Genomic DNA, 23,196 nt, shown 5'->3' on the forward strand with positions numbered 1-23,196 from the left:
TTAATTTTCCTGTAGGCAGTATCTATCTTACCCCTAGTGAGATAAGCCTCTATATCCTTACATTTGTCCTCTAGCCATCCCTGCTTAGCCATTTTGCACTTCCTGTCGATCTCATTTTTGAGACGTTTGTATTCCTTTTTGCCTGCTTCATTTACTGCATTTTTATATTTTCTCCTTTCATCAATTAAATTCAATATTTCTTCTGTTACCCAAGGATTTCTACTAGCCCTCGTCTTTTTACCTACTTGATCCTCTGCTGCCTTCACTACTTCATCCCTCAAAGCTACCCATTCGTCTTCTACTGTATTTCTTTCCCCCATTCCTGTCAATTGTTCCCTTATGCTCTCCCTGAAACTCTGTACAACCTCTGGTCCTTTCAGTTTATCCATGTCCCATCTCCTTAAATTCCCACCTTTTTGCAGTTTCTTTAGTTTTAATCTACAGGTCGTAACCAGTAGATTGTGGTCAGAGTCCACATCTGCCCCTGGAAATGTCTTACAATTTAAAATCTAGTTCCTAAATCTCTGTCTTACCATTATATAATCTATCTGATACCTTTTAGTATCTCCAGGGTTCTTCCATGTATACAACCTTCTTTCATGATTCTTAAACCAAGTGTTGGCTATGATTATGTTGTGCTCTGTGCAAAATTCTACCAGGCGGCTTCCTCTTTCATTTCTTAGCCCCAATCCATATTCACCGACTATGTTTCCTTCTCTCCCTTTTCCTACACTCGAATTTCAGTCACCCATGACTATTAAATTTTCATCTCCCTTCACTATCTGAACAATTTCTTTTATTTCATCATACATTTCTTCAATTTCTTCGTCATCTGGACAGCTAGTTGGCATATAAACTTTTACTACTGTAGTAGGTGTGGGCTTCGTATCTATCTTGGCCACAATAATGCGTTCACTATGTTGTTTGTAGTAGCTTATCCGCATTCCTATTTTCCTATTCATTATTAAACCTACTCCTGCATTACCCCTATTTGATTTTGTGTTTATAACCCTGTAGTCACCTGACCAGAAGTCTTGTTCCTCCTGCCACCGAACTTCACTAATTCCCACTATATCTAACTTCAACCTATCCATTTCCCTTTTTAAATTTTCTAACCTACCTGCCCGATTAAGGGATCTGACATTCCACGCTCCGATCCGTAGGACGCCAGTTTTCTTTCTCCTGATAACAACATTCTCCTGAGTAGTCCCCGCCCGGAGATCCGAATGGGGGACTATTTTACCTCCGGAACATTTTACCCAAGAGGACGCCATCATCATTTAATGATACAGTAAAGCTGCATGCCGTCGTGAAAAATTACGGCTGTAGTTTCCTCTTGCTTTCAGCCGTTCGCAGTACCAGCACAGCAAGGCCGTTTTGGTTATTGTTACAAGGCCAGATCAGTCAATCATCCAGACTGTTGCCCTTGCAACTACTGAAAAGGCTGCTGCCCCTCTTCAAGAATCACACGTTTGTCTGGCTTCTCAACACATACCCCTCCGTTGTGGTTGCACCTACGGTACGGCTATCTGTATCGCTGAGGCACGCAAGCTTCCCCACCAACGGCAAGGTCCATGGTTCATGGGGGGACAAAATAATATGAGAAGTCAGTATATCTTCTCTATACACTACTTGTTGGTTGATGTTCGTAAAATAAGATATAGCCAAACTCCGGGGAAAAACAAGGGCCAAAATAACACTGTTCGGACTAAACTGTTAAGTAAAATAGAAACGCGTGACGCAAATGACATGTCAAGACTAAACCACCTGTCATCATTGCAACAGCCTATGTGATCATAGATCTTGAATACAGTGGTTAAACAACCTGGCACAGTCTGGAGCCGTGCGACCGCTACGGTCGCAGGTTCGAATCTTGTCACGGGCATGGATGTGTGTGATGTCCTTTGGTTAGTTAGGTTTAAGCAGTTCTAAGTTATAGGGGACTGATGCCCTTAGAAGTTAAGTCCCATAGCGCTCAGAGCCAAACAACCTGGCACACAGTACACGAGTAATTGGCGTACAGTAATTGGCGTACATCGAACACAGTACGTGTAGCCACATTATTACAGGTCGAACACAATCAGTGCAGGATGAATTCGAGGCCGGCCGGTGTGGCGGAGTGGTTCTAGGCGCTTCAGTCTGGAACCGGGCGACCGCTATGGTCGCAGATTCGAATCCTGCCTCGGGCATGGACGTGTGTGCTGTCCTTAGGTTAGTTAGGTTTAAGTAGTTCTAAGTTCTAGGGGACTGATGACCTCAGATGTTAAGTCCCATAGTGAACCATTTTTGAATGAATTCGAATATGAATATCACTCTTAAAACTTCGCAGCCGAAGGAAAGATTGCAGCAGGGAGGATATATTCAAATGGTCGTATAGAATATTGTCCAAATGAGCACTAGGTTTAATTCTTGCCTTAAGTGTCCGAGAACGTCCACCAAGTGGCAAAGAATTGTTATCATGCCAAATAACAGGTTGGCTGACACGAGTCAGTTTTCTCAGTATGTGACTACATGCACAGCATTGCACTCATCGAATTATCTGTAAGGTCTGGGATGTCTCCTGGAGGAGAAGAGGATACCAACTTCCGACTCTTCGTATTACCACTAAGACAACCAGTCACCTTATCAAACACAATTTTGGAGTTATTGCAGAGACATTAGACACTTTGAAGCGATAGTCAAGAGCTCGATAGTGACTGTACTCTACTCACGTCTGTTACCATATGAGGGGCTCGGAGAGCCAGATATGGAGAGGTCCAAGGAAGAACACTATAAAAAGTTCGTATAGCTTGTAGTAATAAAATGGGTGCGTTTGATTTGAATCCACAAAGGTCAACCGGTGTACCATGGCGTAAATATACTAGAAGGAATAGATTTAAGTTTGTAACGTATTCTAAAACTGAACAAAGTGCCGATATATCTAAAGTTAAATCCTGGACAGATTTAGAGAAGGAGTGTAAAGTAAAGAATCGCCATTTTCAAGGTACCAATCCATTCTATATTGGACTGCAAATAGCTGGTGATGAACCTGAGAAAAACGATAATGTGCAGAGTGAAGTAAAATACGTTACATTTGTTGTAAGGAATAGAGTCTATATGACTTCTTGTAAGAGGAAAGGTAATGTTACTTTCTGAATAAAGGTATTTGTTTACAGTTAATGTCTGCGTTGGAATTTTTTTATGCCAACTGGGACCATATCCGAAATTACCCGGACGATCTACGCCTCGGCTTCCTTGTTCCTAACAACCAGCAGAGGATTGATGAACTTGCTGTAACATTTTACGGCAACAGGATTAATTATTTTGCAGTTGTTATTGTATTGGAAGAATTGTAGTATTATAAGCCTAATTTGGATGATTTAATACGTCAATTTAGGGACGCTTATAGAGAATATGTATTTATGCCAAACGGTATGAGGTGTGCATACAGGTACTTAGATTTTAGGCAAGGCCGTTACAGGCCATTGTGGTACCATTATTAGAACCTCAATAAAAAAAACCTCAGAAGTCGTAACTCAGACGCAGATTGACCATTTCCTGGACTTGGATTGAGTCACGCTGACGAGGTAGCCTACAACCAAGGAGTAATCATCCAGCAGACCATTTCTTACAATCAACTTGTGATTGTTAGCCGTCGTGCTGTGTGTGTCATGTTTTATAGTGATGACATCGTGCACACTCCTGAGTTTGTTTTCTACAGCATGGATGGTTTTGCATGATAATTTTCATGCTCAGGCCGACGCAGACAAGCAGTTGACTGAGATGTGGAATTTCTTCTCTCTTCAGCCTAGATGAAATGTGACTTAGTCACTGTTTGAATTTGTAGAACATGTATCAGCCTTTGATAGGAAGGAATTTTTACTTGATTACTGGTTTGGATCAACTATTATGCTCAGGTTCATATTTGTTTGGTTTAATATAAAAGTATAAACAGCTGCCTTTACGGTGGTTATTCTACAAATTCTTACGACGTAGATGTCAATTGTAAGCGCATTTGTTGTTGGTAAATCATTACTTGGCGCCTTCCTCCTACGACAGTTATGTTTACGTATAGTATTATTATCATTTTGTTTGGTGTTCAATGTATGTCAAAAGTTTATGAATTTCTACAAACTTTCAATATAAGATTAAGTAGCCAACCGGCTACATTGCTAAAAAAAAATACTCAAAATTTGGAGCAGCTATGTCCAATTAAAAAGTAAAACTAAACACAATTTATTTTGATGAAGACATCCGTAGTAGGCGTCGAAACCTAGGTCAATGTACGTTTATGTGCAACCGGTACGATGTTTAATCTTATATTGAAACTAGTATACGGTTGCTGAATAACAATAATGCTCAAAACTGTAAAATTTCTATAAAGTTTACAATTTACTCGAGTATCTAAGGCAGACTGTGCATAACAAATATTAAAATATAAATGGTTTGTATGTCTAGTTTTCCACACACATGCTCACCCCATACGGATGACAGAGACGTTACACTGGTTTGACTTTGTATCAGTTACGGTTCATATGTGGGTCTGACTCACAAGGGAAGTATTTGAACTGGAAGGTTAACACCAAATAAAGGTAATTTTCAAATGAGCAAACAGTTCCGCAATACAACCCATGACGGCCATTTGTTTGTAAAACTCTGCACGTGCATACAGCCCATGTTTGAACGTTAACGAATGGAAAGGTTACAAAAGCACAATTCCTCGAATAAACAATAACTCTTAACAGCTGTTTAAGAACAGCAGAGTTACAAAAGTGATAAGCGAGGAATTACTTGGCAGAAAAGTAAAGAGTTCCTTAAAATGGTATATGTTAACTCACACAATATGTACTTACTGGGTTATATTACCCAGTATACGAGGGCTATTCAGAAAGTAAGGTCCCGATCGGTCGCGAAATGGAAAGCACAATGAAAATCAAAAATGTTTTATTTGCAACACCTTACAGCTGTTTCTCTACATAGTCGCCGTTCCTACTTGGAAATCTGTCGTAGCGTTGTCCCAACTTTCCGATGCCGTCGTCATAGAAGGCAGTTGCCTGTGCTTTGCACCACTTCTCTAGGCTGGTCTACAGTTCGTTGTCTGTGCCAAAATGTTATCTTCGCAGCCAGCAGTTCAGGTGAACAGAGATGAACATCGGAGGCAGACAAGTCCGGACTGAGCGGTGGGTGATCAAACACTTCCCATTGGTCCTGCTGCGTGCGGCCGACAGTTGTCATAAAGAAGGATATGCATGACATGTAGGGCGTGCGGTATGTGGTGCTGCATGAAATCAGGGAAGCCTCGCAGCGGGAGCCCATACTTGGTGGGAGACACTATTGTTCTAGACATCTTTACGTGCTCTCTGTGTGCTCAGAACTGAGAACAGCAACGTCACGCGATCGACGGGCATACTAGAGAACCTGCCCAACACATCTGTGCAAAGCTTCATTGGAATTTCACTGTCGTTTACATTTCACGACCTATCGTATCGTTCTCTCTAAATAGCCCTCGTAGGCGTTACCTTATTGTCGTACATTGTTCTCTTATTGATCACCGGAGTGCGAATGTAGAGTTACAATGAAGTGATGTAATACAACAGGAGATATATATATAGGGTGAGCACGAAGGCTTGCCCTGATTATAACAATTTATAACACAACAACCGTTCGACATAATAAGTTACATTTGATCCCGTTACATAGGTTAGTTTTTTTTTGTTTTTGTTTTTGTTTTTTAAGACCTCTTACGTTAGTAAACCTTACCGTGTACTCTCTTGGCATCTCGTAGAATGTCGAGGCGGTATTCCAGTTCCCGCCAGGTGTTTCGTAACAGTACCCACAGCAGCTTGTATCATAGCTTTCAGTTCGTCGACGTCAGCAACTGGTGTGACGAAGACTCTGTCCTTGATATGGCCCCAGAAAAAAAAAGTCGAGGGGTGTAATGTCTGAAGAGGGTAAGGGGTGTAATGTCTGGAGAGGGTAGTGATGTCCAAATCGGTGGATTGGAAGGAACTGTCCAACACCATGCCCACCCCACTCTCCAGACATTACGCCTCTTGCCTTTTTTTTTCTGGGACTATATCAAGGACAGTGTCTTCGTCACACCAGTTGCTGATGTCGACGAACTGAAGGCTAAGATACAAGCTACTGTGGTTGCTGTGACAGAACACATGTTACGAAACACCTGGCGGGAACTGGAATACCACCACGACATTCTCCGAGTAACCAAGAGAGCACACGTTAAGCTTTACTAACGTAAGAGATCTAAAAATTAAAAAAATAAAAACTAGTAACACTAACCTATGTAACGGCATAAAATGTAAATTATTCTGTCAAATGGTTATTCTGTAATAAATTGTTATAATCAGGGCAAGACTTTGTGCTCGACCTGTATATTATTTGAATATATTTAGGTATTCAAACAGTGAGCATACTACATTTTTATTGCGTTTTAGTGGGGACATTTCCCTTGTCAGATGTACACAGTCGTCAAAAAATAAAACACCCTCAAGGACTGGTAGGTTGCAGTGTTAGTTATTCATTTGACACGGTCATCGGCGATGAGACGGTGCTCAGAATGCCTGTCTCTTCTGACGGTCCAGATAGTGAATCTGCTGAGTTTAGAAGTGAAAAGTGTTCGCACTTTTAGCGCTAGGTAACAAACATGTCTCACCAACGAATAAGTATTGATTTATAGCCATTTGAACTCGATCGCATTGTGGGTCTGTGCGATGCTTAATGGATGTACCGACGGTTTGTTGCATCTATTGTCGGCAATGTAACGGTTGTGTGTCGCTACTTTCAATAGTGGTTTGTGGAACACTCCCACACATGGAGACCAGGTTCCGGGCGTCCAGGTAGTACAAACGTACCGGTACGTTAAGATCGACGAACTGCGCGAGCAGCGGTAGTCGACGGAACATCATCCAGGGACGAAATCTGGGAATATGTTGCACCTGGAGTGGCATCACGAAGCACAGGGCAGATTAAGGTCACGTGTGCCTATGGCCAGGTTGCCACTGGCGCCACAGCACTGAAAAGCATAGCTAATGGGGTGTCGGGAAATAGTGGAGTGGCGCCCTGTTCTCTTCAGTGATGAGATTAGGTTCTGTCTATGTACAAGTGCCGGACATACAAAGGAATGGCATGGACCTGGTGAGATGGGTATTCCATATTACGTTCGCTCACGACACACAGGTGCCATCCCAGGCTTAATGATGAGTGGAGGGGAGGAGTGGTAAGATGCAGCAGACAGTCGCATTTGGGTTTTCTGCTGTGTGAACCACCCAGTGCCTGCTACATTACAGACGCTGTAATTGATGTGCTAGTGACATGTCCATATAGTGTTGCTCTTTGTGGTGTATGAGTGCCCTTGCTAGCAAGATAGCCAGATGACTCGCCAGTTGAACCTGTGTGGGGCATGATGAAGCACGAACCTACCCGTTTTCCTTGGCTTACAAGAACCGTTGCCGAAATGCAGGCAACGAAAATCGGAAGATGCTTCAGAAAATCTATCGGAAGACGCGATTCAGCACCTTTACAACCGTTTGCATGCGAGAGTACATGGCTGTGTTGCCGCCAGAGGAGGCTACACTGTGTACTAATGAAACTGCTTGGGCACCCTTCACTGTGAGACGCGTGTTTCTTTTTGTTTGTATTTGGTATCATGTATTCCTACAATAATGAACTACCCTGCCCTTGAGGGTACTGTATTGACTTTTTTTTTTTTTTGCGGCAGCGTACGTTCACCGACCAGTCAGGCTACTCGCTACACGGCAGTGCCGGGCTACGGACGAGACAGGTACAAGTTACCTACACTCCTGGCCGTTGGCCATGGGGATGGGTTCACCGCCCTCCCGCCGCCACGTGATGGTGGGCTGCGGGGAGCCGGTGGCCGCGCAGCGCAGCGTGACGTTGGTGCCCTCGCGCACCACCATGTCCGTGCTCGTCGGGTAGTCCAGGATGTCCGGCGGCACTGAAACACCACAAAACAGGGCGCACGTCTTCCATCACACTCCAAGGCAAGCTGTAGCTCTGGTCACAGTGCCACGTCCCGAAAGAGAGAACAACAGAGATAAGAACTGGGTCCATAATGTGCAAAGCGACAATATCCTTGGACACCTCAGATGTCACCTCATATTTTTATTAACTCTCATTGGTTAACTGTTAATATGTAAATTAATATCTGAATACGTCCTCGATTCAGTGCCTCTTTCTATTTCAATTCTTGGTAATAGAAGAGCTACGAAAAAGCATTGTGGTCATCAGAGTATACACACTACTGGCCATTCAAATTGCTACACCACGAAGGTGACATGCTACAGACGCGAAATTTAACCGACAGGAAGAAGATGCTGTGATATGCAAATTATTAGCTTTTCAGAGCATTCACAGAAGGTTGGTGCCAGTGGCGACACCTACAACGTGAGGAAAGTTTCCAACTGATTTCTCATACACAGACAGCAGTTGACAGGCGTGGCCTGGTGAAACGTTGTTGTGATGCCTCGTGTAAGGAGGAGAAATGCTTACCATCACGTTTCCGTCTCTGATAAAGGTCGGATTGTAGCCTATCTCGATTGCGGTTTATCGTATCGCGACATTGCTGCTCACGTTGGTCGAGATCCAATGACTGTTAACAGAATATAGAATCAGTGGGTTCAGGAGGGTAATACGGAACGCCGTGCTGGATCCCAACGGCCTCGTATCACTAGCAGTCGAGATGACAGGCATCTTATCCGCATGGCTGTAACGGATCGTGCAGCCGCGTCTCGATCCCTGAGTCAACACAGGGGGACATTTGCAAGACAACAACCATCTGCACGAACAGTTCGACGACGTTTGCAGTAGCTTGGACTACCAGTTCGGAGACCATGGTTGCGGTTATCCTTGACGCTGCATCACAGACAGGAGCGCCTGCGATGGTGTACTCAACGACGACCCTGGGTGCACTAATGGCAAAACGTCATTTTTTCGGATGAATCCAGGATCTGTTTACAGCATCATGATGGTCGCATCCGTGTTTGGCGGCATCGCGGTGAACGCACATTGGAAGCGTGTATTCGTGATCGCCATACTGGCGTATCACCCGGCGTGATGGTATGGGGTGCCATTGGTTACACGTCTCGGTCACCCCTTGTTCGCACTGACGGCACTTTTAATAGTGGATGTGTTACGACACATGGTTCTACCCTTCATTCGATCCCTGCGAAACCTTACATTTCAGCAGGATAATGCAAGACTGCACGTTGCAGGTCCTGTACGGGCCTTTCTGGGTACAGAAAATGTTCGACTGCTGCCCTGGCCAGCACATTCTCCAGATCTCGCCCCAATTGAAAACGTCTGGTCAATGGTGGCCGAGCAACTGGCCCGTCACAATACGCCAGTCGCTACTCTTGATGAACTGTGGTATCGTGTTGAAGCTGCACGGGCAGCTGTACCTGTACACGCCATCCAAGCTGTGTTTGACTCAATGCCAAGGCGTATTACGGCCAGAGGTAACCACCTGTTCTGGGTAATGATTTCTCATGATCTATGCACCCAAATTGCGTGAAAATGTAATCACATGTCAGTTCTAGTATAATATATTTGCCCAGTGAATACCCGTTTATCATCTACATTTCTTCTTGGTGTAGCAATTTTAATGGCCAGTAGTGTACATACGTTGCTACTGTGAATCCTTACGTCGTGTTAATGTGCTCAGAGCATGAAACGCACTTTCCTGAAGAGGACACCAGTGTGGCAGTTCCGAAGGACGCAGGCTGGAGGAAGGGGAAGATGCCGACAGTCTGTCAGCGGGAGGAACGGAAGAGTGAAGGCGCGTGGTCACTGTTGCCATTGATTTAATGAATATGGAATTCATGTTGAGAGTGTATGAAAGATGAGATCATTACGAGAGAGTAATTGAAACCATGGCTTCCAGAACAGCATAAGTCCACCAACATTACTTCTGAGAAAATAAATTATTTATATATGTCTCAGACACTTTTTAGTTTACTATACTGGTATTTTGTGTGCGGGTACCTAATATATGTTTAATATAACCTTGTTTCATATCATTGAAATAAAGATGCTGTGGAACAAAAGGATTAAGTGACGTTTATATGGCTATAAACAGTAAAAGTGACAGTTTTATATTACAAAATTAAAATCCAGCAAGAGGGCATATAATTTATGTTTCGCTTTCGACGCCAGAAAATAGCCTACTTCTAAATCCAGTGAAACAGTATTCGTCATCCTCTTACAAATGTCATACTTGATCATTTTGTGGGATAGCTCATTAGATTCTCAAGTCCAGAAGCACGTAATGCCAGTTATTAGTGATGTAATCTCAAGAACGTCCTGCAGTGACCTATTTAAGGAAGTAGGGATTCTGACTACTGCAACCCAATATATATTGCTCTGTAAATTTATGTATTTATTTACACGTCAGGTTCCATAGGACCAAATTGAGAAGCACATCTGCAAGGTCGTGGAACGTGTAGTACATGAAATTACAACGTAAAAAAAATAACAGATAAATTAAAATGTTTATGGACCCAAAAAGTCAGGTCATAAGTTTAAGTAAACACAATCAACAATATAACATGAGAATAAGATTAATTTTTCAAGGAACTCCTCGACGAAGTAGAATGAGTGACCCATGAGGAAACTCTTTAATTTCGATTTGAAAGCGTTTGGATTACTGCTAAGATTTTTCATTTCTTGTGGTGGCTTATTGAAAATGGATGCAGCAGTATACTGCACACGTTTATGCACATGAGTTATGGAAGTTCGATCCAAATGCAGGTTTGATTTCTGCCGAGTATTAACTGAAGACTGTAACAGATAAAATAATATAACATATTAACAACTTGGTGGAAATGAGCGATAGTGCAGGAGCATGTTGCCAGAAGTCTCCTAGTAGTGCAGAGAAAGCTTTAGGTCACATTACGTGAGGTCAGTGCAACTATGGAGCGAAATGTGGCTGACACCGCAACACAAGGCAGTTGAAGGAAAGGAAAACAGTGCCTGTGTCCATCTGGGAGAAGTTATGGTGTACTGCTGCGTTCTTCATAACAACGTGGCCCGGATAAGACATTTGCATGAATTCATATGGAGAAAAATCGTGGGGAAATTAGAAGAAAGACGAAAAGTGGCACGTTTCACCCAAGAGTTTCATATTGTTCACATTATTGTTTTACATGTATGGGTAGTGTGCTGAACCACAGGCAGTGCTGCTTGAACGAGAGAAGGTGGTCTACGACGATCAGGTACGTTGTGCAGCAGGCAAGAAAGGGTCTAAGTCAGACAGCAGGTGCAGCAAAGACCACAGTATCACGCTCCACAGTAGCTCGGCAGCTCAATCGGTGTGATTTCTTTGGCCAACGACCAATACGTTATGTTGGTTTTCACCTGCTCATCAGCGATACGTCTTGGAGTGGTGCCAGAAGCACGATTACTGGACCACGAGGAGTAGATTCGCGTGCTCTTCTTGGAAGAGAGCAAATTCAGTATGAGTAGTGGTTCTGGATGGACCATCATGTGGCGAGAGGTGGGAACACATAATGCACCCAGGTACATTGTCGAAACCGATCGTTTTGGTGGGTCAGGTGTTATGGTGTCGGGAGCCATAATGCTGCATAGGTGTACTGAGTACTGACATCCAAATCTTTGAACACGGTACACTCATTGCGTACTTATTTCAGGTACTTTCTGAACTATACTGTAACACTTCTTTTTTGTATTGTCCAGGTTTCATCGATCTTTGTGACACTGTACTCCTTCCCACTGTGTTTCTTCTCAGGGGTGCATTCAGTCCAGGCTTCATTTCTATGGATGACAATGCACAAACTCGCTGAACAGCGCAGGAGGAGGATGTTCAACGAATGGAGTGGCCCGCCAGTTCCCCCGACTTATATATCCCATTGAGCACGTGTAGGATGCATTGGGGAGACTTGCTACAGCACATCCACATGTGCCAACGATCATCTCAAGGTTATCAGCTGCGTTGCAGGCAAAATGAAACGCCTCACCACAAACTCTCCTTACCAACCTTGTGTCCGCCATTAGAGCACGTTGTAATGCTCGCAACGCTGTCCATGGTGCTCACACACGCTATTAAAAACTATGTCTCGCCTTTTGTAATACCCATAACAAGCTGCTGTGATTTTAGTAAAAATTATTGTCTTTGAACAAAAGTGTCATTTCTTTTCGTCTCATTACGTACTTCTTTCAGTTACTTTCTGTACTACAATATATCACTTCTTTTCTGTATGGTCCAGGTTTCATCGAGCTTTTCTAAAACCAACTTCTTTATGCAGTAAGCAGTCGCCTTATCCTCAGAAATTTCATATGGTATCATTTTACGGGAACTGCTAGTTAATGACCGCCGCAGCTCAATACATTTAGTAATTAACGAAATTTCTCATAAATAATACTCTTAGTTTTCAAATTACAGTTCGTGGAATTCATTCGGCACTAGAAGTAAGAATAATATTCACTTATTTTGGTCCATAAAGGTATCAGTTATTTAAGAACACACATTTTTCAGTAACAGGCAATCAACCATGAACCGTTTAACCGCTACTCTTCAAGACGATCTCAAAGCAGTGGTTCAGCACCAACTCCTTCTCTTTTGACGAATTTCTTAGTATAACCTATTGATGTGTGTATTTCTAATAGCATCGAATGACATCACGGTTACATAATACGTGATTTACGCACGCCCCCACTGCGGTAATGTGATCAATGTAATTGTTATAACCTGATTTCCCCTTTGATGAAACTTGGGTACAATAAACTAAGAGTTATCATATGCTCCTCAGCGTTTTCTACAACTTTGTTATTACCTCCTCAGTGAAAATATGTTAAAGAATTTTCTATGAAAACTATTTCACCTAAGATCTATGGAAGAGACATTAGTATATGTCTTTTTTTGTAACTACGTATTATATTCTTGGGTAACGACCTGTTATATGCCTTTGAGAATCTCCTCACCACAAACCTAAGGAATAAAAAGTACACCTAAAGTTATGTAATCTAATTTAGCAGTATGGCTGCATTCTGCTAGCACGCTAACAGTGGTTAGTATTGTTCACGTCTTTTATTTAGCGGAAGGTATGGAGCTTACATTTGTTTGAGCACTGTGGAGGCTGCTTTTAATGCGAGATTTCAGCTGCACCTGCAAGTGGCATTAGTGCGTGACACATGTATCAGCACGACGCCATGTTCGTCAGCTTGCCTCTTTTGATTCGTATGTAAGAACAAACATTGCGACATATCTTAGTTGTTTCTGGATTTCTTATGCATTCGGTATGTGGTTGCGTTTTGGATGGACAGCTTTTTGTATGCATTTTATGCCTGGAAACTTAAAATGAGCTTTTATTTGACAATTATCACTTCGAAGTACAAGCAAGGAAGTATTCGTTACGAAATCATTACGTGTTTGAAGTAACTACAATGTGTACAATATGTATTACATCATCAATCATGCATCGAGCTAATACTTAGAAATAATGACAGCTTATGTTGGTTTTGGATGTGCAAACAGGTACAAAAGTGAATTTGTAAGTTCGTATTCCCACGAAATGAGGATAGATGAAGTCAGATGGCAACTGCAGGAAACAGAGGAGATACAAAACGCTCCAGAAAAAAAAAATTGCAGTTGACAGGCTGTAAGTACTTTTCCACTCTCTGAATCTCTTTTACACAAGGGAGTTTATTAGATAATCCCTATGGCGGTTGCCTGTCACGCTAATTGTTTGTTTCTTCCTTACTTTACACATGGTAACTCTAAAAGCTACTAGGGACCGTTAGTTTGTTCCTATAAGTATCATTCACACTCTTAAGTATTGCACTGGCTGGATGTTTTTTGATGCATTACATTTTATTAAAATTTCGACAACACGTCCATCGAGATTTATGAACAAGTCGCCAATGTTGTTCAATCTGTATATTGAAATGAGCAGCAAAAGGAATCCAAGGAGAAATTTAGAAAGTGATTAAACTTCATGGAGGACAAATAAAAACTTTAAAGTTTGCCGATGACTTGCTAGTTCAGTCAGATACAATAAAGAATGTAGAAGAATCGTTGAATGGAATGGATAGTGTCTTGAAAAAAGAATACGAGATTACAGAAAAAATGAAAACACGAGAAATGAAGTGTGATCGAATTAAATCAGATAGTGCTGAGGTATTTAGGTTAGGAAATGTGGCAGACGAGTTTTGTTAGTGAGATTTTGTTATTGAGACAACAAAGGTACTGACTATGGCTGAAGTAGAAAAGGATATAAAACGCAGATTGGCAATAGGAAGGGACAATACTATCATCAACTTTTCTTAACGTGGCTGTCAACAGCATCAATATACTGGGAGAAATGCAGGATAACACATATTGTAAGACAGTACAGCGTGCTACCACGCACTTCTCCAAGGCTACTGTGATCACCAGAGGACCGTGAGGGCATGAGAGCCCACAGGCCGTACCGCCAAATGCAACACCCTGTGAATATAGTGAAGTACCAAACAGATACTAGTCGTGTCGGACACACTTGATTTCTCGTCGACAACTAATTAACTGTTTACTTGTCGCTTTTGCTATGGAACATTTGAACATTTACTACAGTGTGTTTTTACTAGGAGGCTTCCTAACTAAATATCTATTTTGATGACGATTGTATTGTTCTAGGTTTATTGTTCAGACTGTATTCACCCCTCTGGAGCTTCTATTCATTTGTTAGCCTCAATATATCAAACAACACAGCTATCTCATTTAATAATATTGTTAATGCAGGAGACATTAAATACAGAGGGGTCCAAACAAATGTATCCACTGTTTAAAAGTCCATAACTGGCAAACTAATTGACGGAGTTGTCTCATCTTCGGTAGTGTAATAGTCTGTAGTTCTGGGAATCGCCACACAAGAGTTGTATTGCGTTGTTTTGCTTTGTCAGATGACAGTCGCCAGATAGTCAGTTTTGTTCTTAGTTGCACCTAGTTACTCGAGTATACATGGCTGGCGCAAGGCTTACCTTCGATGAAAGGAAGTCAGTTTTGAAGTGGTATTTTAAATACGAAAACGTTAATGAGTTTCAACGGCAATGGCGAAATGAGTATCAAACAGAGCCACCGACACGTTTAACGATTCCAGTCCATCTAACTCCCGTCGTGTGTTACAACAATTCACTTGCTCTCCACAGAAGTCTTTGAGACCGTGTGCCCGTGAAACTGGAGTGAGTGTTCGGCGAATTTTGAAGTCAGCAAAGTGGAAGTGTTATATACCACGACTGCTACATGCAATCAACGAGGACGACCCAGATCGTAGAATGGAGTACTGCGAGTGGTTTACTAACATGGTGCGCAACGATGAAGAGTTTGCAGAGATGATTGCGTGGTCTGATGAGGCACAGTTCAAACTCAATGGTACAGTAAATCGCCACAATTGCATCTACTGAGCCGCAGAAAATCCGAACGTCCATGTAGACAAAGCCGTGAATTTGTCATGAGTAAATGTGTTGTGTGGGTGGTCTTACCGGGGCCTGATAGGGCCATTCTTCTTTGACGGCAGTTTCCGGTGAGGTGTACCTTCAGAAGCTTCAGACATCCATTTTACCTGCCATCCGAGACTTGTATGGAGACGGAAGAGTTGACTTTCAACAAGATGGTGCCCCAGCCCATTACCAAAATCGTGTTAGGGCGTATCTCGACGAAAATCTACCAGGAAGATGTATAGGCCGTAGAGGTGCTGTGGAGTATCCACCACGTTCCCCAGACCTAACTCCTCTGGACTTTTACCTGTGGGGAACACTAAAGGACGTCATTTATCGACAACAGCCACGCACATTGGATGAACTTCGAGAATCTTACATTCATGTGCAAATATCCAACTGAACACGTTGCAGTCAGTAGTTCGTTCTGCAGTTCTATGGCATCGTTTATGTGTGGATGTTAATGGTGACCATTTCGAACTCCTACAGTCATATCTTTAAGTTGGACTTACGCTACACTTTCACCAAAAATGAGACAACTCCGTCAATTAGTTTGCAAGTTATGGACTTTTAAACAGTGGATACATTTTATTGGACCCCTCTGTATATCAGTGGTAGAATAATATATAAATACTAGATTACAAGAATACGGAGGTGTGTTGAAACATGGTGTTACTGTAGTCATGATAGTCAGTGTAGTTCCTTTACATTCGTTTTACATGGTTTGATATTTGAATGGTTTTGGATAATTTATTTCCATACATGCTATAAATGTGGAAGTTCGTGTGTGAGTATGTTTGTTACTCCTTCACTCTGAAACAGCTGCACGGATTTGGAGGAAATTTGAAATGGAATTAGATCATGGCCTGAATTACCACAAGGGCTACTGTTAAAGGTGGGAGGCACAAGATATATAATATTGATTTGAAGGATACAGTGCGAAATTCATCTTTGATAAAGATATTTAACTTTTGACTTTTGAATTGTGTCGTATTTGTTGAAATGCTTTTACTGAATAATACGTCCTACATAATACGATTCAACGTAATGAACACACGGCTTATACATTCCTCAAAGTGGTAAGCCCGTACTTCCATAGAAGCCCGCTGTATCTTAACCGCTGAGCGCCAGGTGTATGTTACTGCTTCTGGTCCATTTCAAGACACACGACAGTATCACATAAATGCTGTACGACAGAAAGACGTCGTGTTTTTACGTATAGAACGCGGTAGAATTTTAGTGAAGCTGTAGTTGATTATGATATTCGAACGTATCTGCTAGTACCATGCACACACTCGAGGTCAGATAATTATGATAATTGTGAATTTTATTTAAATAATTACGTATTAATCTGGGTTTTGGAAAGCAACCCAAGCATTTAAAACAATAGGATGTTTTGGGGAGGATGAAGAGGTATAGGAACAAATCAAATGTAAATCTGTAAATCTTACATGTGCTATATAAATAGTATATTTTCGTAAGTGGGTGCAAAGAATTGCACATAATACCAATTATGATCATGCGACATCTTACTTTTCCAATCGTATTTAATCTGAGTGATAGGAATGCTTTATTGCTGCTATTTGATCATGATGGAAGGCAAACCACAACGTATGACACTCACATGCCGTTCTGTTCTTATTGGGAATGTTACTGTGACGAAGAAAACCATTACGCGCACCAATAACTGCCAGTATCCTCGACAATACTGTTATTGTTGTAGCTATCAATCTGAACACTGGTTTACTGCTGATTTCCACGCTTGTCTGTCTTCTGTGTACGTCTATTCACATCCGTATAGCTGATGAAAATGTAGCAATAAAGAGGAGTACGTGATATTTTACAATGCCTTCAACAATGTCTAGAGGAGAATGAAAAACGTGGAGAGAGTTACCATTTCCCACATCATAAGAATAACTTACAATGTCAAATATATGGAGACAGTGGATGTATTTTGAAGGAGCACAATGTGATGAGTGTGTGGCCCACGGGAAAATCACGTTTTGACAATGCAACACGGTGACACTAAAAGCTTGCCATCTCGTATTTTCGTTCGTATCCTGCACCACCTAGTTATTACTCATTAGAAAATTATACCAATATTTCTTAATACAGTCAAATACACTCAAATTCCTGTTTAATAGCTTGTATTAACAGGCTAACAGTATTTTAACTTTCCTGCCGTGTTCCACTCACTTCCCTACATCCCTGAACTTGTTATGTTCACTCATTTGAATTCTATGGTGCTTTGAACAGCTAACAGTTCATTATCTCCAAAGACTCTCCAAATGCTGCTATGCATGTGGTAAATAAGTGGTGTATTGCTCTTCATCGATACATTAGCCAATCAAATTACACTTTGCCTGGAACACTTGCTTGGGTCAAAAAATTTCCAGCTTCTAAGGTTAGGACCAACGCCTCTCCCTGACACACTGCTCATATGAAACGAAAACAATAAAAGCTGATCATTTATTAACTGCTGCAGAAGAGAAATCATTTTGTGTATTAGCCTTCTTGGTTCTTTTCATAGGCAGCGGACGATACGAAAGTAGAAACTTCAAGTTCGATATTCATTTCGTCGATAATAATCCGATGGGTATGGGAACACGAACGTCTCTGTGTGTGGTCCTGCGAAATTCGCGGGGCACAGTAAAGTAATCAAAACAATGAACGTCTTACAAATCACTGAAAAAATATGTAAAGCAAATAAGCGGGGATGAAAAGAGGCTGACTGTGTACATTATTATATCATATGACGATACACATTCATAAAAGTACATAACATAAAACACAAAACTAAATCCAAGAAACAAATTAAATAATACACAGACCTGGTGCACGTTCAAGACAGTTCTTGGGTTCGAAAGTATTATTTAACTGCTAGTTTGGTTGAAATTTGAGATTATTCAAAATTTCCTATTATTGGGATGTTCGTCTGGAAGTATCTAGCCGGCATGAATAGCATGTTACCTGCCACTGATTACGAAATATTCCACGAGTCACCACTTCCTGCGATTGTGGATTACACTCAGCATAATGTGCACTAAACTCTATATGAGTGGTTTATAGAAATAAAAAGAAAAATGTGAGCAAAGCTATTAAAGTTATGGAAAGCTGCAACGCCCATGTTCTGTCCATGCTCTCCCAACACAAGCGTTCCATAATACGAAGCAGTAAGTTCTGATGGATGTCATTCTCGTGTTCTTCTAAATCTGGAAATGCGTAATTGTTCAAAAAATACTTAAGTGATATCATGAAGAGACTTGACTGCAAACAAGTTTTATCAAAGCTATTTTTTGAAGACCTAAAGATATTCCGTTCCTTCTTTGTACTAATATAGGAAACATGATTTGGAAAACGTTAGTATCACGAAAAATAAAAGTTCACCACGTCGTGATTTTTCGAATGAATGTGTATGGTCCATAAATATTAAGAGCTGTATGTTTCGGGATATTACGCAAAGATAAATCCTGTTTGTTTGTCAAGCACGTTTACATTCCATTAGCGAGCGAGTGAAGCAAAGCAACAAGTGCCTCTAGCTGAAAATATTTGATGTTTGCGCCATATCAATAGCGGATACTAAATAAATTACATTGCAATTTGTTTCGCGATACGGACTTTCGCGAGTAAATGTCAACAAAAAATATTTTCCAGTTACAAATGAATGGAACACCTATGCATTGATCGAGGTGGGTAATTTACGTAAGGTAATTCATCTTTTTTATTATTTGTCACTGTAATGATATTGAGAATAGTGAGGAGGATATGAATGAATACCATTACGGTAGACAACAGCCGTTATCGTTGCCGTGTCGTTTTCATGATGCGTGACTGCAGAACATGGTGTCGTCCGATTGCAGTGTGATATATCACATTGTAAACTTTACGAGGTGCATTCAAGCTCTAAGGCCTACGATTTTTTTTCTAATTAACTACTCACCCGAAATCGATAAAACTGGCATTACTTCTCGACGTAATCGCCCTGCAGACGTACACATTTTTCACAACGCTGACGCCATGATTCCATGGCAGCGGCGAAGGCTTCTTTAGGAGTCTGTTTTGACCACTGGAAAATCACTGAGGCAATAGCAGCACGGCTGGTGAATGTGCGGCCACGGAGAGTGTCTTTCATTGTTGGAAAAAGCCAAAAGTCACTAGGAGCCAGGTCAGGTGAGTAGGGAGCATGAAGAATCACTTCAAAGTTGTTATCACGAAGAAACTGTTGCGTAACGTTAGCTCGATGTGCGGGTGCGTCGTCTTGGTGAAACAGCACACGCGCAGCCCTTCCCAGACGTTTTTGTTGCAGTGCAGGAAGGAATTTGTTCTTCAAAACATTTTCGTAGGATGCACCTGCTACCATAGTGTCCTTTGGAACGCAATGGGTAAGGATTACGCCCTGGCTGTCCCAGAACATGGACACCATCATTTTTTCAGCACTGGCGGTTACCCGAAATTTTTTTGGTGGCGGTGAATCTGTGTGCTTCCATTGAGCTGACTGGCGCTTTGTTTCTGGATTGAAAAATGGCATCCACATCTCATCCATTGCCACAACCGACGAAAAGAAAGTCCCATTCATGCTGTCGTTGCGCGTCAACATTGCTTGGCAACATGCCACACGGACAACCATGTGATCGTCCGTCAGCATTCGTAGCACCCACCTGGATGACACTTTTCGCATTTTCAGGTCGTCATGCAGGATTGTGTGCACAGAACCCACAGAAATGCCAACTCTGGAGGCGATCTGTTCAACAGTCATTCGGCGATCCCCCAAAACAATTCTCTCCCCTTTCTCGATCATGTCGTCAGACCGGCTTGTGCGAGCCCGAGGTTGTTTCGGTTTGTTGTCACATGATGTTCTGCCTTAATTAAACTGTCGCACCCACGAACGCACTTTCGACACATCCATAACTCCATCACCACATGTCTCCTTCAACTGTCGATGAATTCCAATTGGTTTCACACCACGCAAATTCAGAAAACGAATGATTGCACGCTGTTCAAGTAAGGAAAACGTCGCCATTTTAAGTATTTAAAACAGTTCTCATTCTCGCCGCTGGCGGTAAAATTCCATCTGCCGTACGGTGCTGCCATCTCTGGGACGCATTGACAATGAACACGGCCTCATTTTAAAACAATGCGCATGTTTCTATCTCTTTCCAATCCGGAGAAAAAAAATCGGAGGCCTTAGAACTTGAATGCACCTTGTATAATATTCGGTCCATTTTAAAAGACGTTTGGATATGTGAAAGATGATCTGCTTTTACGAAAGGTTGGTGTATATATGAAATTACTTGTGAGTGTGGGAAAGTGTACATAGGACAAACAATAGGTGATGTACAAGAACGTTGCATTGAACACCATGTATACAGCCCAATAAATCTGCCGTGGCTGAACATTGTATTTCCACTGACCACTTCATGGATTACGGGGGATTTCAGATACTGGCTACAGCCTCATCCTCCTGGAATTCAGTGATCAAGAAAGCTGTGGAGATAGACTTAGCAGACAAGCTGTTCAACGGAGAAGAGTGTTCCCACCTTGACAAATCATGGAAATATTGTTCTGTCTTCACTGCTTGGTATTCCAACACATGCAGTGTGGAATTGCTGACTCTCCATTTTCGTTGTTTTGCTCTTAGATGCATATTGTCTTATCTATGAGTGACGCTCTTTTTTCCAACTGTGCTATTTTGATGGCTTAAAAAGTATGTTTGCTAGCAACTGATAATAAATGGATAATAAACAGCATTAGCTGCATGCGCGTTTACTGCACAGTATTGTGTAAAGTGATTTAAAAATCTTGGAAGCGACTCAGTTCGAGAAGGACTGTGAGGTTGTCAGCCGAAATATCAGAACAAGAATAAACATCTTTAAAGCACGCCTGAAAGGTGATGGGATAACTGGCACATTGTTTTCTAGACAAGAATTTTTGAATAATGTAAGCCCTGTGCGATTGTGCATGGTTATGGTTGATTATCCTGTCGTTTGAATGCCACTTCTGAGGATGTTTTCTCCTCATGTCCTTCTCTAAACGTCTCAGAACATCACGATGGAACTCTTTGTTAACCATCTGCTGGGTCACAACGGCTGAAGGACAGTTTGGATCGAATTGAAGCCGTTGTATATGTTCCCTTAAGGTTGTCACGGATGCTTACGATCTTACAGAATAAAGTGTCTTACTTTAAAAGCATTTTCTGGGGGAAATTACAGTTAACGACGGACCTGATTGGTAATCGTTATCAATCTTTGTCCACCCGATTAGAAACACTTCTAGCAATCGTAAGGCTGTGTTTGACCTAAAGTGTTGTCACCAACAGCTTGCTTCAGCACTTGGTGCATCATCGACAGATGTATAAGTAACTTTGAGTATGCCCGAGGGAGGTGTGTTGATACCTTTGCTGTTCGTATTGAATTGCGAACATTATTAACCGTGACCTGAGTCTTCTAGCAGAAGATGCAGCTGTCTATAATGAAGCACTTTCTGAAAAGATATGCACAAATATTCAGTCGGATCTTGATAAGATTTCAAAGTTGTGCAAATATTGGCAAATTGATTGAAATGTTAAGAACTGTTAAATTGCACTCCAAAAAACCAAAAAATAGTATCCTTTGACTACCCTATCGACGAGTCCCGTCAGGAATGGATCAACTTATATAAACGCTTGGGTGTTTCACTTTGTAGGGATATGAAATGGAACAATCACAGGGGCTCAGTCGTAGGAAAGGCAGGTGGCTGACAAGTTCATTGGTGGAATACTAGGCAATCGATATTGCTTAGAAATCATTTGTGCGCCCCATACTAGAATCATGATGAAGTGTGTGGGACCCACAACAAATGAGGATATTGAAGTATACAGAGAAGGTAGCGAGAATGATCATAGGTTTGTCTGAGGCGTCGGTAATGTCAACAAGATACACAATACATTGAACTGACAGGCACTTGAAGATAGCCTATTTACAAAGTTCGAAGAAACAGCTTTAAATAACGAAACTAGGAATATACTGCAACCCCCTATGTATCGCTCCCATAGGGATCGTGTGGAGAACATTATATTAATTATAAAGGACATTGCGGCATTTCAATAATCATTCTTCCCACGCTTTATACGTGAATGGAACGAGACGAAGCACTAAGTGTTTGTATAAGTTGACCGATTCCTGACGGGACTCGTTGATCCGGTAGTCAAAGGATACTGGTTTTTTTTCGTTTATTGAAGTGCAGTCTAACATTTTTTAACATTTAAATCAGTTTGTCAATCTTTGCACCACTTTGAAAAAACTGATCAAGATCCGACGAAACTACAATGGGAGATACCCTCTCCTATGTACTTCACAATCGTTTTCAGTGTGTGGCTGTGGGTAGAGATGTATATGTCAATATGCAGCAGGTTTCCCAAGTTTGGAACAAAACATTATGCAGACTTGCTGCTCTCATAGGTCAGCCATCGCAAGTTCAGGGAATCGGAACAATCGCCATGCATGCTGTTCCAAAACAGCGCGTATAAAAACGTGATTCTCCCGGGGCTCATACCTCGTGCTCTATAGGTGACATAAAGGTAGAATCAAGTGTTCTGGATAGCCCCAGAACTAGAGACCATTTGTATACCCAACAGAAAGATCGTCTAGGGTGACTACTCGACAGTGTAGGTGTGGTCTACGGTGGGCGTTAAGGGTCTTATGGAGCACCATTAGTTGACGGGCAGTTCCTTAGAAAAACCCAAAGAAAGCATTTTTTACCATTTTTCTTACGAAACCG

At 41.7% G+C, this 23,196-nt stretch overlaps 1 protein-coding gene across 1 annotated transcript in view; it reads right to left on the bottom strand.

Moving 5' to 3' along the window:
• Positions 1–23,196, bottom strand: part of LOC126480664 (neurotrimin-like) — a 336,431-nt gene that overhangs the window by 262,267 nt on the left and 50,968 nt on the right. The window contains exon 2 of the mRNA XM_050103887.1: positions 7,793–7,951. Coding sequence (XP_049959844.1) covers positions 7,793–7,951 — 159 coding nt within the window. The remainder of the gene's footprint in view (positions 1–7,792; positions 7,952–23,196) is intronic.

The sequence above is a fragment of the Schistocerca serialis genome, chromosome 5 (genome assembly GCF_023864345.2).
Source record: "Schistocerca serialis cubense isolate TAMUIC-IGC-003099 chromosome 5, iqSchSeri2.2, whole genome shotgun sequence".
NCBI lineage: Eukaryota > Metazoa > Arthropoda > Insecta > Orthoptera > Acrididae > Schistocerca > Schistocerca serialis.